Source organism: Nothoprocta perdicaria, unplaced genomic scaffold, assembly GCF_003342845.1.
Source record: "Nothoprocta perdicaria isolate Ctin4 unplaced genomic scaffold, notPer1 scaffold_120, whole genome shotgun sequence".
In the NCBI taxonomy this organism is placed as follows: Eukaryota; Metazoa; Chordata; class Aves; order Tinamiformes; family Tinamidae; genus Nothoprocta; species Nothoprocta perdicaria.
The window spans coordinates 2235059-2256221 of NW_020454317.1; the positions used below are offsets into that span (position 1 = coordinate 2235059).

The 21163-nt window shown below is 41.1% G+C and overlaps 2 protein-coding genes across 3 annotated transcripts in view; one reads left to right on the plus strand and one right to left on the minus strand.

The window, feature by feature from the left end:
* The first annotated feature begins 614 nt into the window (after positions 1 to 614).
* Positions 615 to 4249, plus strand: DUSP12 (dual specificity phosphatase 12). Its single transcript, XM_026054263.1, has 6 exons — positions 615 to 871; positions 944 to 1057; positions 1143 to 1261; positions 1828 to 1924; positions 2803 to 2989; positions 3557 to 4249. Exons 1-6 carry the CDS (start codon positions 615 to 617, stop codon positions 3716 to 3718), a joined length of 936 nt encoding a protein of 311 aa, XP_025910048.1. The 3' UTR covers positions 3719 to 4249.
* A 688-nt stretch (positions 4250 to 4937) lies between these two features.
* The window catches only part of ATP6V1A (ATPase H+ transporting V1 subunit A), a 29272-nt gene continuing 13046 nt past the window's right edge, over positions 4938 to 21163 (minus strand). For both annotated transcript variants that reach the window (XM_026054262.1, XM_026054261.1), the window contains exons 3-15: positions 21015 to 21143; positions 19403 to 19617; positions 18472 to 18609; positions 17862 to 18013; positions 16911 to 17073; positions 15807 to 15915; positions 14904 to 15026; positions 14592 to 14706; positions 13309 to 13372; positions 12343 to 12546; positions 10980 to 11074; positions 8263 to 8434; positions 4938 to 6747 (exon numbers count right to left, since the gene is read on the minus strand). In XM_026054262.1, the coding sequence (XP_025910047.1) occupies positions 6655 to 6747; positions 8263 to 8434; positions 10980 to 11074; positions 12343 to 12546; positions 13309 to 13372; positions 14592 to 14706; positions 14904 to 15026; positions 15807 to 15915; positions 16911 to 17073; positions 17862 to 18013; positions 18472 to 18609; positions 19403 to 19617; positions 21015 to 21143 (1772 nt within the window). In that variant the 3' untranslated portion in view covers positions 4938 to 6654. The remainder of the gene's footprint in view (positions 6748 to 8262; positions 8435 to 10979; positions 11075 to 12342; positions 12547 to 13308; positions 13373 to 14591; positions 14707 to 14903; positions 15027 to 15806; positions 15916 to 16910; positions 17074 to 17861; positions 18014 to 18471; positions 18610 to 19402; positions 19618 to 21014; positions 21144 to 21163) is intronic.

The window sequence follows — 21163 nt, forward strand, 5'->3', positions numbered from 1 at the left end:
AGGAGTTTCAAGCTTTTTTAGATAGTTCATCTCCAAAGTAAAATACTGCCAATGCAAAATACACAAAAGACCTCAGAAATACATGATTAATTTAGAAGAGATTTAAAGAATAGCATATTGGAAGCTACATGCCTTCTTCATTTGTTCTTGAACATTTGTTCATTACAAGTAGGTGTAAGACTGCCACATGTCATACTTTTATGATCTTTCTGACTAGGAGAACTAGGCTATCTGTGAGTCCTGTTATACCACAAGAGAAGCCAGCAGCACTGGACCATATGGCCAGTTTACTGCTCTCTCTCCAGCCCCTTTGCTAAACATATGTTTAATAATTAAAAAGAAATACAAAATTTTTTTAAAAAATGGCTTTTAGCTTCCCGGTGCAGCCTGGCCCGGCCCGCTGCGCCTCCCTTCCCGCCGCGGCTCCCAGCGACGCCCGCGGCCTCTCGCGCCGCCGCGGAAGCTTCCAGCCGGGCCCGGACGGCGGCGCCCGCCGCGCAGCGCCGCCATGCTGGGAGCGGCGGCGCCCGCCGCGCCGGAAGCGCGCCCTGTTGGAGGCGGCATCCTTCCCTCGCGGCGTGCCCGCTATCATGGCGGGCGGGCAGGGCGGCGGGATGGTGGCGGTGCTGCCGGGACTGTACGTGGGCGGTGCTGAGTGCTGTTCGTCGCCTGAGGCGCTGGCGGCGGCAGGGGTGGTGGCAGTGCTCACGGTGGGCGCCGAGGAGGAGGCGCCGCCGCCGCCGGCGGGACTGCGGGCCATGCACGTGCGGGCGCGGGACGAACCTGGCGCCGATCTGCTAAGCCGCTTCGACGCCTGCGCTGCCTTCCTCGGTGCCGCGCGGGCCGCCGGCGGCGCCGCTCTCGTGTGCTGGTGAGCGGCGGCGCCCGGTCCAGCCCAGTGCGGTCTCGTTCAGCCCGCTCATAGTCCCGCTTTGCCTTGCAGTGCCGCCGGGGTGAGCCGCAGCGCCGCAGTGGCGACCGCCTACCTCATGAAGAGCGAGGGGCTGCCCTGGGAAGAGGCCTACGCCGCCCTTAGGGCCGCCAAACCCGATGTCGGGTGGGTGCCCGGGGCGGGGGGCAGCCGCGGGCTCCGGGCCTCCTCCCGCGGCCCTCACTCGCCCCCTGCTCTCCCCCGGCTGCAGGGTGAACTCGGGCTTCGAGGCGCAGTTGCAGCTCTACGAGGCCATGGGCTGCTCCGTGGATGTGAGCAGCCCCCTTTACAAGCGGTATCGCCTGCAGGTGGTCACGGAGAAGTATCCCGGTGAGTACTGCTGCCCGGGCGAGGAGTATTAAGCCAAGGCTCAGTACTGAGTGGGGTGTCAGGGGTGCCTTGCCTCTCGCCACTCATTCGGCACTTCAGTGAGTGCCCAAAAGTGGGCTATAAACTTCCAGGAGCCATCCTGTGGATGGCTAGTGCCTGGGGATGGCTAGTGGGATGCCCCTGGGCCTGCTTTGATCAGCCCGCATGTCTCTAGGCCCTTGTAGACAGCACCGGGCACCTCAGGACCTGCCTCCTGCAGTTACTTCAGATCATCTTGGGAACTATGTGCTGTATTGCACCATTGTTGCTGTTTATCTGTGTACTTTTGTTCTTGGTCACTAAGTGTTCACAAATATCATGTGAATGTTTTAATTGCATGTACTTCAGGAAGACATCTGGTGTCTGGCATGTTGGAGGAGGGCTGTGTGTAGTCATAATAAGGGGCCACATTTCCCTGAAAATTAGTAATAATAGTAATAAGGCAAAGGCACAGTGCTTGCCTTGTTCCTCATAAGTGGATCACGGGTTTATGTCTGATTTACAACTTGTTACTGTTCTTTCTGCAGAGCTTCAAGAGTTGCCCCGAGAGGTCTTTGCTGCTGATCCAACCAGTATATGTCAAACTTCAAACACAGAGGCTCTCTACAGATGCAGAAAATGCAGGTACTTGAATGTTTTATATTCCCCATTAAAGTAATTTTGAAGTAAAGTCTTGAGAGAAAAAAAATAGGCCATGTGACTCTATGGGAATATCATTATCTTAAAGATAGAGATCTCTATTTCCTCTCCCTATGAGGAAAAACTTCTATACTCTTAAGATGACAGAGCACTGTGGAGAATCTACTCTGGAGATCTTCCAGACCTGGCTGCATGCATTCCTGTGCCATGTGCTTTAGGTGTCCCCTCTTGCACAGTGTGGTTGGACTAGATGATTTCTAGAGGCCCTGTATGTCTCTATATAGTGTCTCTATATGGTGTGTAACAGAAATTAGACAAATATATTCTGTGAAACAAAGCCTTTTTTTTTTTTTTCTCTTCAGTTTTGCACTTTTGCAGCCGTTGTGGAGCCTAAGATGCTAGATTATATAATCAGTTGTAATTCTGCTTGGCCCTATGAAGTTGCTTGCTCTTGCTTGAAAGTTGCTATAGACATTCTATTTTATTATGTTTTAACTGCCTTTCATGGATCATGTAAAATGAAATTGAAAAATCTTCTTCCCTCGGTATAGGGATATTTTTTGTAAAAATGAGCTCAGTTTATTTTTTCTATAGGTGTGACTTGTCTGAAAATATAAACCACTTTATATAACAACTATATATGACATATAACTGTGGAACAGCCCAAAGTTATGCATTTGTTAAGTAGCAGCCCTAAATTGGATCAGTGCATGTTGATCTTTTAGATCAATTTTTTTTTTAAAGTGTAAAATCCCTTTTATTTACTGCCAAGAGGTCCATGTCCCCATGATCTATTATAGTCTGATTTCCCCAGTAAAAATAAATAAATACTCATTTCCCCTGCCTTCTGTCCTGGAGGACAGACGCTCTCTATTCCGTAGTTCCAGCATTTTGTCCCACATCGAAGGAAGTGGACCAACAGCCTTCGCTCACAAGAGGATAACAGATTCAACTCAGCTTCATAAGCATGGCTGTGATAAATGTACCTCTTACTTCATTGAGCCTGTAGAGTGGATGGAGCCCATACTCCTGGGAGTCATGGAAGGACAGGTGAAGGGGAGCAAGCACTTCAGCTTTCTGGATGAGTTTTGTCAATGCAGAACGAACTGTTTATGGGTCTGTGATATGATGGCTCCCATACACAATGTCCCAGGTCTTCCAGCCTTAGCTGACACAATGTTGCAGCTTCTAGTTAAATCATTTAGCATTTGAGAATCTATAGCAAAAAGAGTCAGTAATCTTGTTGGGCCAAGAGGGCTATCAGGAATGTTGGGTGGGGTTTTCTGTGTCAGCTTTTCTTTTGCTACTGAAGTTTTTGGGACTCTCAAAACCTGTTGTGGTCTCAGGATGACTGAGGCTCTAATAGAATGGTTAAACTGCCCTGGAACTACACACAGTATGACCAGTTGCCTTCCTATCTGTCAGCTTAGTTGCTTGTCATACTCCAAGGCATGATCGATACCAACCATGCCTCTTTAGCTTTTTGGCTGTTAGCCTGTTTAACTTGTAGCAACAATAAAAGGAAGGAGGTGATTGAGCTAAGGTTACTATAGAACTACATTTAAAGTTGGACTGTATTGAACAGGCTTTAGAATGGGTCATTTGTCTTTCCTGCAGCTCCTGTGTCCCAAATGCACGTCGAAGCTAGGCTCCTTCAGCTGGCAGGGGGAGCAGTGTTCTTGTGGCCGCTGGGTGACTCCTGCCTTCCAGATCCACAAAAGCAGAGTGGATGAAGTAAAAACATTACCCCTTTGCAACTTCAAAGCTGCCAAAGTCTGACCTCAGGGCTTCCCTTAGTGGATTTCTTCAATGTCCACAGAATGCTGCTGCCTGCAGAGTGGAGGGCAGTCTGTTTGCCAAGACTGAATTTCAAACTTCCCTCTCTTGCAATGTAATGGAATTATTCGAACATCTGCTTTATGTTACCTCTGTATCTCTTAGTGTGTGTGTGTGTGTGTGTGTATACCAACACAATAACAAAATACTTCCTTCTAAGGGACGTTACACAGTATACCAAAATGGCTGAACTTGGTAATATACTGCTATTGACAGAAGGCTGCATACCTGTGTTTTAAAGAGATATTGCCTATAGTCAGTTTCAGGATATGGACAGCAGTAATCTTCTGATACAGAAATTCAAAACATAAAATACTCAATGGGGATTTTAGGAGCTATATGCCACAGCATTATGTACTTTTTGGGGAAATACTTTAAAACTTCGTTAAGTGGCAGAAGGAGATATAAATACAATTGTTGTAATGTTACTATTACCAGGCATAGGAACCACAAGTGAAACAAAAGTTATATTTTTAGTACAATAAAATTAATTCTAAAAGTCTACCTCAAGAACATTTATTAACTGTTATCTATAACTGTTAATACAACTCTTCCATTTACTGTCTGAGGGAACTATGTAAGCTGTTCAAGAAGGGGGTAACTCAGGTAAAAGATCCTTATTAAATCCTTAAAAAAAAAGTCTCAAAACTTACAAAGAAAGATTCGAAGAAAGTTAAAAGCTTTGCTTCTCCCATGCTGTAGTTTGACTTAGGACAATAGGATAGCTGAGACCTATTTTAAATCCATTTTATTTTCTTTTTTTCTTGTTTTTTAAACACAACTTCCAGCAACATATATTATGAAATATACAAGGTAGAGTAGGTATCTGGGTTCTGCTTTCTTATCATCCTACCTCCCAGCAGTCGGGGGGAAGACTTGCAAAACACAGTGAATATCAGAACATTAGAATCTGAACACTGAAAACTGAGACACAAAACAGAAACAATAAAAAAAAAAAAAAAAAACCTGTTTGAACTGGTCACACTTCAGGGTCAGATACAGCACAATAAATATTATAACTGCATTATCTTATAGATGTAAAGTTTATAACATTCTCTATTTAAAGAAATAGGAACATCTGTCTTCTAGCATGAAATGCTACATAGTGCAGTGGTGAAAGGTTTGAACAATGAGAAATCCATCAAGGACTTTAATGATGACTACTCATTCACACATGATCATCGTTAAAGCAGCATACACTGAAAGTTTTGTGAACTGTAAACTGAATCATTCACTACCAGAATATTAGCTGGAGTAGTCACATCTCGATGGAGAGAACCAAAAATATTCAATAAGTTAACATTTCAATGGAGCTCTTTCTGATAGTGAGTTGATTGTGGTCCAGAGTTTAGAGAGCCTGTTGCAACATTACTGTTCAAAGCGGGCAGCTCAGTGGAAATACTTCAATGCAGAATTAACACTTGTGTAACCATGCCACTACAACAGTATCATCTACAACAGTTTCTGTTTCATGACCATAACAATTTAATAGATGTCAGCTGGAACCAAGCTGAAGAAAGAATGCATGACAAAAACATTAAATGTCATCTGAAACACAAGTGAGAGTCAAATCAAAGACTGGGTAGGATACCAACACCTTTAATCTCTATCCTTATGCAGCAGTGATGATTGCTGGCTCTTAAAGTTTGACAGAAAAGCTGCTCTATGCTTATTCCTCATCTCATACTAGTTTTGCCAATAAACATTCCCAACAAAAAACAGGTGCTGGTGCCTAACAGTGCTTCTGGAGCACAGTGCAGGAGGTCCCCTGGTATCACAACCGACAAGTGAAAAGTAAATCCATTCTGTACTCCTCAGTCTTCTCCTCCCCTTCTGCAGCAATTTAGCATCATACATTCCTTGTATACAAGGACTGAAGGCATGTTGTGGCCACAGCCAGACAAGTTGTGTATGCTAGTATGGTAGAGGAGAAGGGTTAAGCACGTGCATCCTTTTTGAAAAAGGACATCACATAGGAAGGCAAGTGTATTGGTAAACAATCATCACCATCATTTAGGACCTTATTCCTGGTCCACGTTAAGGGGAATTACCACAGCTTCTTATGTCCTGTAGTATAGAGCAGCTGTAACGAACTTCACATACTAAAGTGGCCGACATGAAATTTTATGTGGCAAATTGGAGGTAAAGAAGGAAACAAAGTCTGCTGAAAGCTGAGCAGCTATGGTTTTCATTTTAGCTGTTGCAGAGTCCAAGAGTCCTATCTAATTATAAAGTAGGAAAATAAAATTCTGTTTCTGCAGCATACAGAAGCATACTGGCTGCTTGTATGCTCATCTTCTAGTGAGTCTCTTCTTGTTCATAATCCAGAACTACCACATTATAACACCAACAACCTCAACCTGAAGTTGTGGAAGGGACAGTGTAGTGAGAAATTTATGTTACTTTTGCTTATACCCACACATCATAAAATATGGTAAAAAAAAAGTTGAGGAATAGAGAGTTTAAGTCATGATAGTCACTTAGCAAAAGTGCTAGACCTAAATGCCCTTACTCTCACCAGCTCAAAGTGTACTGCATGACTGCATTAAAGCCTATATCTCCTCTGCCAGTACAGCTGAACTGTTTTCTTTTCAAGGTAAGAGCCTCATCACCAAGAGAGGGCAAGGTGAAGTGTTTCCCACCCTAGAAGCATACAACATTCAGCCAGGCTCATTCACACTTCACTCACCATTTCAGACACATGAAGCAAGGCCAAACACAAACTAAAAGGAATGTTTTGTAAAGACAAGAAGTATGATCAGGGAAACATAGGACTATTTTAACTCAAGTACTGTTGCATCACTCCGGCAAGGTAGGGAAGCTGAGGAGTTGAGATGAAAAATTCAGAGGACAAACTGGAGTGGTCAGAGAGGCAGAGTCTAGTCTTCCAGACTGCGAAATGCATTCTGCATATCCTCAAACAGCTGAGCATAGTCTGCCTTGATTTTTGCTTCACCGTCTTTGACAGGGTCCTGAAAAGCAACACAGCAAATGAACGGATCAGGCTTGAAAAAAACTCATTTACTTAATGCTGCTTGGCTAGTGCTGTAACTTCTTGTCCTTAGGATTCACCCCTGCTAACTGCAAAGCAGGTATAATTCTCTCTCTGCTTTCCCTGGGAAAAGCAACAGTGGTCAAGCTATGAAATCTGATCAACTTCTTCACTATTTCCCTCATAGAAACAGAGAGGTGCCTAGACTGCACTACCTCCTCACTGTCCTTCCAAAACAGATAGACCACAAGAGTCAGGCCATTTAAATTCCTATGCCCTTTTCTTTATATTATATCCAGAAAACAAAACTTTCATAATTATTACTGTATTAGGGGCTTTCTTCACTTAACATGTATTCATCTTTTAGATCCTGTTTTCAGTCATGCTGTCCACTACTCTGCTCTATACTGGATGTCTTCTGGTAGCTACGGTTTGTTGAAAACCTTTTACTTCACCTCTGTCTACATAACCAGCTCTCAAAGAAGCTCCCATGTCTAACTGTATGTGTAGCTTGTCATGCTCCTGATGCTTTGAGAATATACCAGGGATCTGCTTAACATGCAGTAAGTACACTGCAAGAGTGGGATACTCTTTAAACTACCAACGTGCAGGTATGTCAGTGTAACTGTCTCATGATACTTGAAAGATTTGCAATATTGGCCTAATTAAGAGAAAGAGCCTCATACTTTGCATTTTTTTTTTTTATTTTTTTAAAAAAGCTACTTTAACATCAGACAGCATCAGAAGTTACTGTTCTGCAAAATAACTGCTGGGCTGACATACTTAGGGTAAGTTTTAAGAGGAGGAGCAGGAAAACTGTACTCTATTATGCTGCCACTACCCAGCACAGTTGCTCCGAGTAGCTTGGTCACTCTTTAGCCTATGATGAAATTGTTTCTCTTCCTAGTTAACCTGCCTTATGTGTAAAGCTAACCACTGGGGGCACTACATATTGCTCCAGCAAACTTACCATTTCTTTCCTTAATTTTTACTTGCAATTGCTAGATTAACACTTCTGCAATTCATTTTTAGTGTATCCCTGGTTTTAAGTTTCTACCTGCTAATATAGTCTTCTTAGAATGTACCATAATTCACAAGCACTACACAAAGCCCAAAAGTTGAACAAGAAGCTTGTGCCATTACCATAAATGTACATAACCTAAAGAGACTGGTAAAGGTGGGATTACCACAGCTCTGAAGCCAACATCACATAATTAGATTTCAGGAAAGCTCCTTGTAGATGTTCTAACTTCTTCTATGCTCACTAACTAAAACCAGTTCTTAAATGTGTTCATATTATTGATAAAAGTTTTTGTTCATAGACCTTTACCTAAGGAGGTTGATGACTACCTTTGCCTAACTGCCTAGTCTTAGCCTTTGCCTAACAGAAGAATCAAGAGATCCTAAGAAGCAGTTCAAACCCAGCTCCCTTTTCTCATATGGCCATCCTTAGAGCAGGCAGACAATGACAGCCCCTTCTGACAAACAAACATACCTTGAATTTCATGGACGTGAGCCTGTAGAGGATTTCACTCATATTCTCTCGAATGATAGACCATGTGATCTTATTGTCACTCTGGGCTGTAGTTTCTACAGCACGGCGGGCCATGTCGTAAAAAGCAATCATATTGGAAAGCATTCCCACTGTTTTATAGAAAGGGCAGAATCTGATGAAACAAGAGAGGTGCTGTCAGGTATTTGGGAACAGTTAACAGGACTAGCTTTTGTCCCAACTCTCTCTGGATTTTCACCTGAAAGAGTGCAAACCTACTTTCCTCCAAGCATTTTTCATCGTGGCAGTTTATTTTCTTTGCGATGCACTAGTTCCTACCTTTTTAAATAGGTGCACTATTGCACCTATACTATACTATGCATTTGCATAACCATCCTGAAGTAAGGTTTCTGAAACAGCACCCAAACACTGAACAAAACAGGAAAAAAAGCAGGAACCATCACTACACAAGTTTCACATGTTAATCTGCATCAATGCTAATGAGAAAGAGGAAACACCAGAGCAGCCCTGTTAACAGGATTCTTTCTATTTCAACCATTATGGGAATAGGCTTTCTCCAAGAAGTTAGCAAGAACATGGCAGCTCTGTAAGTTTCCTTGGTCACAGGAAAGGGAGGAATTAGGGAGTGCTTCAACTGCATGGAGTTCCAAGAGTTATTGCAAAAGCTGAATGTTTATGAGTCAGGAAAGCCAACATGGCTGATACCCTGGTGGGAGTCTGCTATAGACCACCCAAACAGGATGAAGAGACAGATGTGGCATTCTACAAGCAGCTGGCAAAAGTCTTACCAACTGCAGCCCTTGTTCTCATGGGGGACTTGAACCTACCAGATGTTTGTTGGAAATACAATATGTCAGAGAGGAAACAGTCTAGGAGGTTCCTGGAGTATATGGAAGACAACTTCCTGTCAGAGCTGGTAAGAGAACCTTCCGGGAGATGGACCTGCTCTTCGCCTACAGAGATGAAATGGTGGGAGATGTGGTGGTTGCAGGCTCTCTTTGCATAAGGCTCGACTTTCCTCAGGAAGGAAATCTTAAAGGCACAGGAGCAGGCTGTCCCCACCTGCTTAAAGATGAGCCAGAGGGGAAGACTGAATAAGGACCTATTGTTGAGACTTCAGGAAATAAGAATAATTAATAAAAAATAAAAAAAATAAAAAAGGTGGGGTGGGGAGGAAAATAAGGGATTCACTACCTATCCTGTGTTGGATGCAGCAGGGAACACTGCCACCAAGAATGAGCATAAGGCTGAAGTACGTGATGCCTTCTCTGCCTCAGTTTTTAACACCCAGATCAATTATCCTCAAGGTACTTGGCCCCCAGAGGTGGAAGACACCTCTAGAGAGCAGAAGAACCACCCCCATAATTTAGGGGGAACTAGTCAGTGACCTGCTACTCCACTTGGATACCCACAAGTCTATGGGGCCACATGGGATCCATCCAAGGATTCTGAAGATAGTAGAAGAGCTGACCAAACTGTTCTCCATCATCTATCAGTGGTCCTGGCCACTCGGGCAGGTCTCAGATGACCTCAGAAGGCATTATGTTGTGACACTCATCTAAAAGAAGGATCTGATGGGGAACTACAGGCCTGTCAGCCTGACCTCAGTGTCAGGGAAAGTTATGCAGCAGATCATCTTGAGGGCATCTTGTGTTGGTCAACAGTCAGGTGAACATAAGCTGGCAGCATGCCCAAGGGGCGAAGAAGGCAAACAGCATCCTGGCTTGTATCAGGAAGAGTGAAGATGGCGGAACTAGGGAAGTGATCATTCCCCAGTACTCAGCACTGGTGAGACTGCACCTCAAACACTGTGTTCAGTTTTGGGCCCCTCACTACAAGACAGACACTGAGGTGCTGGAGCATGTCCAAAGAAGGGCAACAAAACTGATGAAGGAGCTGGAGCAGAGACCTTACAAGGAACAGCTGAGCGAACTGCGTTACTTAATCAGGAGAAGGAGAGGCACAGGGAGACCTTATTGCTCTCTACAACTACCTGGAAGTTGCAGTGAGGCAGGGGTTGATCTCCAAAATAACTGCCAATAAGACAAGAGGAAATGGCCTGGAAAGGAAATTGGAGAGGAAATGGAATAGGACAAGAGGAAGTTGAGCCAGGTTAAGTTCAGATTAGATATCAGGAAAAAATCTCCAGAGAAAGAGTGGTGAAAGACTGGAACAGACTGCCCAGGGAAGTGGTAGAGTCACTCAAAATGCCTCTTGGCATGTTGTTAAAACACAAAGATGGCATAGAAAGCAGCAAAGCAAAAATAATGAACATAGCAGTAGGGGGAAAAGGATCCAGCAAATTGCTGACATAAAAATTGTTCAAGAATCACAAAAGTGATTGAAAGCAGTTTCTTGCAGTCTCCTATTCATTGCTAGGATAAATGGGACAATCTTGGGTGTTGAGAAAACTGTAATTAAATGCACCTCCTCTCCTCTTTCTAAAAGATTTCATATTGCAGAAACATTGTCTAACTGAGTAGTACCAATGGACCTCAGAAAAATGGAGAGTAACTGCATTAGGAAAAGCACACTCTGCTGATAGGACAGCTTGAACACTCTGTTCAATACCCTATCTACACACAGTTCTTCAGCTTAAGGCAAGGAAAATCCAATTCTGCACTAAGCTGTTTCCAAGATAACTGCCTAAATGCAGAATATACAAGAACTGGAAGGCACAGTCGCCATTTAGATCTCACCTGTCATAAGGCGTATAACCATTCTGTTGCAAGAAGTCATCTTTTATCAGCTTTGCAACTTCTAAGGTGATTTTATCTGTTTCTGCCAAGGAAGCCTACAAAAGTCAAATACATTGTTACTACAGTATGCAAGGCAATGCTGTGTCCTGGCCAAGAATCATTATCTTTATTAGCAACCATCTTCTTCCCTTGCCCTCTTAAGATAGCTTCCATAAGAAGGCTACATAGCTGCCCATTTACTCAACAGAAAGATTAATAGGTGCCAAACAGTCTACCCTATCTGATGTTAAGCAAGGGGGGAAAAAGCAATTTTAATTCAAGGTGTAAGAGAACCACTGAGAAACACACACAGCTCTGCTATGAGGCACATGAAAATATTATCTTATATACAGAATTATGTTTTTCCTTCCTCAAATCATTATATCTATAAAAGAAAAGCTGATTTCAACATTTTAATATTTTTATTAGTAATATTATTGATTTGGGTCTCCAGATTTAGCAGTGAATTGTATGTCCTGCATTTAATAAAATGTGTTTGATGACAATTATACATTGCACAGAAAAGCCACAACACTGCAACTGCTACAATTGGCAATACTCTTACCTACTTATGTTTTTCTTTTGATAAAAGAGAAAAAGGGCTTTTTTAAGCATCCCAGCTTGCTCACTAGACAGGAATTTTGGACTTTCTTTTGTCAGAAGACTATGACAGAATTCAGAACTAAGAAAAAGAAATAACATTGTTCTCCCATAATTTATCCTTTCTAAATGTGCGTTTCTTTTGTTGGCTTTTTTTTTTTTTTTTTGCTTGTCATTCTTAAAAGCCAATGTCTAATCAAAAGAAACTCTTAAAATATAAAATCTTGGAGAACAAGATCATCAACTCTAGTTCTTCTACAGTGAGAATAATGCTTACTACTGTTAATGCTTAATTCAATCATGAATTTCACACCAAGCAACTGATTCTACTCTGCTCTACAGACTGGTCTTTTATACACTTTTTTGGGGGTAAATAAGCCATGGAAGGCTAAGACCACATTTCCTCTTCCTCCAAGAGGTAAGAATAAGAGGGTTCTGCTAAGTGAATTATATTGCAAGCCATTTTCATTTGGCTAGAACACCAGCAAACAGGAATAACACCAGGATCCAGCTTTCTCCAAACCACTGTAGTTAACATATGTTATCACACATTAATATTAAAGACCAACATAGCTGAGCTGAGCATCACAGCAGATATTACTGTCAAAAGTGTGCACAGTATCCACCCAGGTCTGGTCTAAGACATGACTCACTGCTCATGCTAGCAATAAGGAAATGAAGGATAGCTCACTGGCACAACATTTCCTCAAACCTGGATGCTTACCTTCCCCACAAGCTGCACAATCTCTGCAAGGTCCTCTTCTTCCTGTAAGATCTCTTTGGCCTTTGTCCTGAGGGGCACAAACTCTGTAAAATGTTTGTCATAGTACTCATCCAGAGCACGTGTGTATTTGCTGTAGCTGATCAGCCAGTTGACAGAGGGAAAGTGCTTGCGTTGTGCCAGCTTCTTATCCAGGCCCCAGAAAACCTGTGAGAAACCAGAGAGATGACACAGTGTCCCTCCTCTCAGAAACAATACAGAATAATTAGTTGAAGACAGTACAACATTCAGCATGGCACATGTAAGAAAGCACAACAGAACAAAGGCTATCGTAAGTCTTCAGACAAAAATCCAAGGGTGTAAGGGAACTCTTCCTTATGCTAACTTAACTATACCAAGAGCTTTCAAATATATGCTTTCAGAAAGTATGTATTTTAAGTTGAAAATGGTTTCTTCATCTTGAGATTCTTCATAATGAAGGAGTCAGCACTTCTAGAGATAACATCAGTACTGGAATCTAATTAACTGAGAGCCTGTTAAATAGAACTTCTTTTCCCAAAATGGGGATAGGAAATCAATTGCAACATTCCCTTCTCCTAGTCATCTGCTCAGAGGATTTGCTCATGGTTTCAATGCTTCTGTTTAGATTGGTTCACTTTCTATCCCAGCTGAAAGTGACCATATTGAAAGTACAGTTTAGAAGGCAGGAATCGAGAGACACACAAACATTCTTGAGCAGCCAGCACAGAAGGAATTGGTACTGCTTCCAAAAAGAGTCTCACACATATCAGTCCAAAGACCATCTCATGAAGTCATTTTTTATGCTGTTAAAACATTTTTAAAAGCACTTTATAAAATTGCCTGTGTCAAATCAAAGCTCTCACACCACAGCCACTGGCACTAAAACACTAGAGGACAACCACTTTGAGTCTATCAAAAGTGGACAGATAGTAACATAAAGGAACATACCTGAACGATGCCCAAAGTAGCAGATGTGACAGGATCAGAGAAGTCACCACCTGGAGGAGAGACACTAAGCAGGAAAAAAACTCATAAGCTTTAAGCTGAAACACCCAAAACATGACTACACAGCTTAGTGATCGTGGAAACCAAAATAGCCAACACCATTCAAACGAGTAATAGATTACAGCCCTCCCCCACATAAGATTTGATAGCTATCCACAAGGCATACATCAAACATGCCAAACAATGTAGTTATCTTGATACTGCCAGTCAGTTACTGATAAACTTCACTTTTCCTCCAGACAGTAACTCAGGCTTGGACGATCAAACCATACCTCAATCAGAATAAGTTCAGTAAGCATGCTAATAGTGGAACTTAAAACATAACATAATGATTTTTTTATGGTGAACAGTATGCCAGGCCAATTGTTATTTCAGATAAATATCATATGTTCATCTATATAACCACTTTAAGTTTATTTAGGCTTGACATCCTAATACATTCCTGCCTCCCAAAAGAAAGATCTTTCAACCTCAAAAGCAGCTGCTTTGTGCCTCTATAGTGCAAAGCAGAATTCAGAAGAGATTCTAGGTGATCTTGAAGGTGTTCATGGTTCACTTTCTCTCCTATGCCCCTAAAAAAGTTTCAAGTGCATCTGCTTCATTTTTTATCCTCTGCATTTTTCCCTTTCTTTTTATAATCCTTTTGCTGTAATTTAGTAATTAGTGAGAACTGTCATCATAGTCAACACTAGAGGAATGTTTCAAATATATTTCAAGTTCTCACATTTCACATATTTCAATGCATCATAAATTATATGTCTGTGGAAATAATGCTCTTCATAGTCCATTACTTGAGTCCAGTTTGAGATATGTTGGTCCCACTAATTCTACTCAATTTAAAGAAGTGAAGCACAATTCATTACATCTCCACACAAGTATATGCACACAGCTGCTCTGCTAACTGCCCCTTCTTTCCTACTGAGCACGCTTTGACATACTTTTCAGTGAGAGTACTAGTGATGGCTTTCTCTGAGCCACTTGCTCCCATCACTGCATGTGACAAATTCCATGCTTCACAGAACTACCTGACCACTTTCATTCCTTCTTACCATATGCACACTTTTGCAGTAGTTGAGAGTGAACAGACAGAAAGCATCTACCAACTCATTCACAGATACAGCAACAAGACCTTCCCATAACCCTCCCGAAAGAGGTACTTAAAAAACAAACAAACAACACACAGAAAGAGCAGAAAGAGCAGCAGTACAAGATAATGCAACACTCACGCTCCCACAATGCTGACACTGCCTTCCCTTTCGGGATTTCCGAGACACTTCACTCTGCCAGCTCGCTCATAGAAAGAAGCCAGACGGGCACCAAGGTAGGCTGGATAACCACTGTCTGCAAGTGCCAAAACAAAGAAACAGAGTCAAAGATTCAGAATTTAAAAGTTAAACTCACAAGATTAAATTCTAAGGGGAACCCCCCCCCCCCCAAAACAACATCATCTCCCTTCATGTCCTTGTTGATCTTCTCCCCTTCCCTCCCCCTCTGCTTCCCCAACAACAAAACAACCACCACCACCACCCATTACTCACCAGCTGGCATTTCAGCCAATCGCCCTGAGATTTCTCTGAGGGCCTCAGCCCATCGGGAAGTTGAATCTGCCATCATACTGACATGGTAGCCCATGTCCCGGAAATACTCGGACAATGTGATTCCTAGAACAGCAGCAGCAGCATACCACAGGACACAATTCAGACAGGAATTCCAGACTCATATACTGTCACTCAGTACTGTCAATTAACTCGCAGAGGTTTAAGTTTACATTCTAAAGACAGCAACTGAAAGCTGTTCTATCTTATCTGCAAAATCATTTACATGATCTTCTGGATTTACTCTCATTTTCATGATCTTCCCAATTCACTCTCTCTCCTCCCATTTCTGTTTAACAACCACTAGGAGTCTTATAGGTGACAGGGCTACGTCACTTATGCTATTCTTTACATAAAAGCCTCTGTTTATAGTAAAAATGTCTCCTTCCCTTTCAAGGGATCAGAATACAACCATAGGCCATAAATTACCATAAATTTATTACATAAATTACTCTTTATCAAAAGTATTTAAAAACTTCTAATGAGCTGCAAAGGAAAAACGGCTAGCCTGCCAACTCAGGGAATGTTGCTCCTATCTGTTAAAAGGTTGTATTTGTTAGCGAACTATTCACAAAGAATCAAAGTTTACATAATTAATATGAGGACATAGTACATGAGACAGTGTGATAAATTCACTTACAAAAAAGAATTAACTTGACAGTTAAAAATCATACAAGCGAGTCAAACTCAATTACAACACTAGGACTTCATATAGACAATATTTAACACTAATTCTTCAAATCTAAGCAGGTTTCCTCACACCCACTACCTCAAGAATTAAAAAGCACTAGAGCATATTGGCATGCTCTACTCACACAGCCTTTATGAGACTCTTGTAAACCTTACCAGTATAGATAGAGGCCTCTCTGGCAGCCACTGGCATGTTGGAGGTATTTGCTACCAGAGCTGTCCTCTTCATGATGCTTTCTACCTTACCATCAACCTCCATTGTCAGCTAAAAAAAAAAAAAAAAAAAAAGGTAACTTTGTCAATGTTTTGCTCTCATTCCCCAAGACGCACCTCAAAATTACATAATTAGTCTAAAAAAAAACGGTGACTAGATTCAAGATTTTAGCTGCAACTGTCAGTCCCTATTATCCCCATCTCCCACCAGAAACAATGGGACAAATTCACTAGGCTCTAAGATTAAAAAAATCTTAGCTTTTTCTCCTAAGTTCATTGGGGAACACAGAACCTGAGTTCATCTGAGTTATGTATGTCATTTCATGTCTGCTTATCAAAGATGAAGTCTCATAAGCACCTGAACAATAGAATGCACATGTTGATATTGGTATAGAATATTTGAGAATATCCTTGGATTTACATTTGTCATAGCCACCTTGACACTCTTATAATCAAACATCTAATCTAAAATCTTACTTACATCTAACAGTGAAATTTGAACCTAACAGTTCAGACTACGCTCTCTCTCTAGATTTATAAAAGAATTTTGCCATGCTAATTCAATAACATATAGCTACAGATAAAACCTATTGCATTTCTTTATTATTAATCAGGTTTACCATTTTTACTAGGTATTTTAAAGCCTACAACTTAAAACTGGTGTCCTGTAGTAGTTTGCATCATTATTCTACATTCTATAAGATGATCTGCATCCTATAAGTAAAGATGATGCATTTGCTACACTTGGTTAAGGTAAAAAGTTACAGACATTACTAACAAACAGCAATACTGCTAAATTGCACAGGCATTTATTTTGGCTTTGCTTAAAAACAAGGCGGTACACTCAAATACTAGTCCAGATGTTGCTTAAGTCATTCTTGAATGAACCAAAAGTTATTTCTGCTACTACACCCAAAACTTACAGCAAAGGAGCCAAAAAGATTGTTTCAAATCACTACACAAATAAGATATTTAACCAGAAGCAATAGCACTACAACAGCCAGCCCCTCTAGGAAAATTTACTTCCTAGAAATTCTCCATACTAACCTCAGGGAAATCTCTCAGTACTTCCGACATTTCATTTCCTCGCTCTCCACAGCCTACGTAAATGATGACATCGCTGTTGGAGTATTTTGAGAGTGACTGCGAGATTACAGTCTTCCCACAGCCGAAGGCCCCAGGAATAGCAGTAGTACCCCCTTGTACACACCTGGGTAAAGAAAAGAAATTCTGATATACATGGAGCTCAAAAAAAAAAAAAGCCGTATTAGAATGTTAGAATAGAAAACAGAATGCGAAGAGTCAAGAGTCACATTCAGTATTCTGAGTGAGAAGCTCTGAGGTATTTCACTAAACTTGGACTTATGGAACAAACTAATCTTTCCCTCTGCTGCCCTTAAAGTTTCTGAGTTACACTGAGACAATGGGTACACTGTCAGGCTAGAAATAGAGCTGGAAGCACTGGAAAAATGCAAAGACAGAGAACATCAAGTGTACTACAACGAGCATTTTAAGAAAGAACTTTAGTACCAAGGTAACTGAACTCAATGCCTTAGAAGCTCAGTGCTGAACTACATGTAAGGATACTAGTTTAAGTGCTTCAATTTTCATAAGTGGTGACTCCAAAATAAGTGGAATTAACATCACAGAAAGAGATCCTGCTCATATGTTATGCTTCAAAGTCTCAGACTTTCTGTTGATCCCCCATCCTTATTTTAAGTTTGCTCTTGTCAATTATTTTCTGGATTATACTCATGTCAATTATATTCTGGATTATACAACTATCTTCTTGCATTTTTCTTTTTTTCTACTGCAGATTCGCTTGTCAGACAAAAGCATAAGTACTTTCACTGAATATTTTTGAGATTATGCTGTAGTACATAGAGAACATTGAGGCCTGCTTGTCTCCCCCCACTTTCTTTGTTTAAATTATTTCCCTTCCCTTGCAAGAAGAATTCTTATATATTAGAATATAAGCCTTTCTCAGATTGGACTTACGGGAAGAGTGCATCCAGGACCCGCTGGCCAGTTAACAAAGGATGATTGGCTGGTAACTTTTCAGTAACGGGACGGACTTGGCGTACAGGCCAGACCTGAACCATAGTGAACTTCTCCTTTACACCTTCAAACTCCAGCTCTAAGACAACATCCTAAAAAGAGCAGCAGACTTAAGAATAACAGCTATATGCTGCATAACCATCCAAATTCTCACCTCAACAGCACTGCACAGCCACGTCTTTCACCCTAGCACAGATTTTTTCAGAACTTCAACCTACCATCATCCATACCCGAAGGAAAGCACTTTCCAATATTTATAGAACTATAGGGAAAATGAGTGCACAATAAAGCTTTAGCTGCAAATATGCAGCTGAGGAGCAATTGAATTATTCATGTTTATGGAATACTATAGTTCCCCACACAAGACAACAGATATGGCATGCTGAAGTGCCACTAGGGGAATCATACACACAGAAAGCAACTTCACAAGACAATCACGTAATCCCAGTTGCACAAAATACTTATTTGGCATCATACCAAACAAAACACATACATTCACCTTATTAAAACAACATAGAATATCCTGATAACTACTGTTTGGGAAACTTACTGAGGTGTCGTAGTTCCCTGGTGGAGCAATGTATGTAACTGTACCCCTGTTCCGTGGGGGCAACATAATTTTGTGTTTGATGAGTGAGTTTTCATTCACCACACCATAAATATCTCCACCAGTGATGTGGCTGCCAATCTAAACATGGAAAAAAAAAAAAAAAAAAAAAAAAAAAGGGAAAAAAAAAAAAAAAAAAAAAAAAAAAAAAAAGAGACATAGTCATAATTGAGAATTCCAATCGAGAATCTTGTTAAAGATTCGTATAAAGCAATAATAGCTATAAAGTCTAGCACTCTGATCCCTTCCTTTATAAATGCACAGTTGCAGCATGGTAGTTCATTTACATAACTCGTTAGACTCTAGCAGTACATTAATAGCAATATTATCAGTGTTCAGGAGCGATTCAAAACTCAAGCAACAGCAATTACTGACTGACACAAGAATTCTCACTTCTTCTATACCTAACCTTTTAAAGTTGAGACAAGACAGCATATACAAACCCTGCAAGGCTGCAAAAAGGAAAAGATCAAAGGTTTAAGATACTATATTTCCTCAGCAGCAAGGCCATCTTCACTATTCTCAAAATATCTGTATTGCAGGCTTTTGCCCAGGTAACATCTGGATAGGCTTAGTGCAGTTCTACTACATCTTTGTGGTACTAAGATACATTAAGTTTTCCATTTTCCAGATTTCACAGAGGCATCAACACTTCACAGTAAGTCACACTACACAAACCTTGGTGACCTCTTTCAAATCCTCACTCATGCCCCCCTGTCACCTGCCAGTGTCTATTTTCACAGATTTAACGCACTGTGCCCATAGTTCTCAAGAGTTTCAGCCTCTGCACTCTGCTGCAACTCCTTAGAACACTGAATGGGATTTCTGAGTGGAGAGAGGCAAGAGAAAAAAAAACAAGCTTGTCTGAACCTACCCGTAAGTTTTTGGAAGGTGTGAAGTCCCATTTGACATCTCGGCTCAAAGCTGACACATTGACACCTCTAGGGATATAGATACTTTTGGTCAGAGTGCTGATGTCCGATAGAGGCCTCTGGATACCATCAAATATAGCTCCCATAATGCCAGGCCCTAGTTCCACTGACAGGGGTTTGCCTGTACGGAGTACAGGATCTCCTACAGAGACACCAGCTAAAGGTTTGTTTGAGGAAAAGTTCACCCACAGAAAGGGAAAAGAGTAGTAGGGCAGAAAGCATCACATTCACAACAACATGCTGCTAAACCACCTTCTACTAAACACAGTATTTTTACCAGTATATTACCCACCATCTTTTACTAAGTCCAAGTTGACATTGCTTAGGCAAAGTTCCCAACCTCCAGAGAAGCAAAGCACAATTCAGGGTAACTATAGGGGTAAGCTTACTGAATGGCAATGCAGCAGCATGACAAAACATCAGGCATCTGTACTAACCCTTTAAACCTAGAAATCTGATTTTATTGTTAGAAAGTCTTCCAATTATATGAAATGCATAGATTTTTCAGAATTTCTTGGAGATCACAAGGGTTTTGACTTTGAGCCTTGCAGAGATTTTCTGACAGCAGTATAATTTTACAAGAAGTTTGTCCTAAGTTAGTATTACTTCTCTCGCCTCTGATAATAAATTCTACAGTCTATGCACCATTTACACACAGTGGATTTCTGTGGAAAGGGACTGCAGTTTGTTAAAAACCCTCTCAAAATAAGACAAATCCCCATAATCATATGCAAAACTTGAGAGATTAGACTTACCCTCACTGGCTCAGATTCCTGATGAGAAGGTAAGTGATAGGCTTGAACAAGCCTAGTTCAACACATTGATGAATGGTTACTTGCTATTACAATGATGATGCCAGATAAAGTTACAAACTATTAGGTATAGATAACAGCTGGTTACCAGTTTATCATCTGGCTCCTCAAAACAAAGCTTTGCCTTCTTCCTACTGTTTATGCATATGACTAATTTTAAAGGATGACAAGAGGATAAAAAGAACATCCAACTTTGAATTTAATGACTTCCTCTCTAACATCTTCTCCTAAAATATATTTTCTATGAGAAGTAACTCAATCTGAAAACATAGGCTGTGTCCTAGCCAGAACTAGAATTTATATTTACAGTAAAAAAGCACAGGTGTAATCTACTATGTCTGCCAGAATAGCCTGTTCAAGAGCCCTCACTTTTCCTTCCCACTTTTACATTTCAAATCTCTTCGAGCATTATTCTCAAAGTAAAATATATATAAAAATACTGGTTGGTAGTTTTGTAATTTATGGTTAACATTTTTCAAGCAGCATGCTAAGCAAAGAGCTATGAGAATTTAATATTTAAATTAAAATGAATTTAGAGTACATTATTTCATTTCCATTAAAAAAAGCGTCTTAAGCACACTGCTGAAGTTAATAAGATCTATCTCAAAAGCTCTAAAATTACAATAGATGTGGAGAGCAGATGTTGCTGCCTGCAGGCATTGGGAATACTGAGCTCTTACCTTCACCATAATCATCATTCTGCACAGCCTGTCAAGCCGCAAGAGGCTAGTGAAAAGGATACATGTTTCTTCATATACCTGGACAGTTGCCAGATCACCTTCCAGACGGATAATTTCCCCCACCAGTTCACTGTGGCCTACTCGCACCAGTTCATACATAGCAGCACCTGCCATGTTACAAGCCGTAACCACTGTAGAAGACAGACATCTA

Bases quoted from the DNA above. Each gene is read 5' to 3' on its own strand.
- DUSP12 (XM_026054263.1), top strand. From the start codon at position 615: ATGGTGGCGGTGCTGCCGGGACTGTACGTGGGCGGTGCTGAGTGCTGT. The intron at 1,262-1,827 runs GTGAGTACTGCT...TTCTTTCTGCAG, and splicing joins GGTCACGGAGAAGTATCCCG to AGCTTCAAGAGTTGCCCCGA. The intron at 1,925-2,802 runs GTACTTGAATGT...CCTGGAGGACAG, and splicing joins TACAGATGCAGAAAATGCAG to ACGCTCTCTATTCCGTAGTT.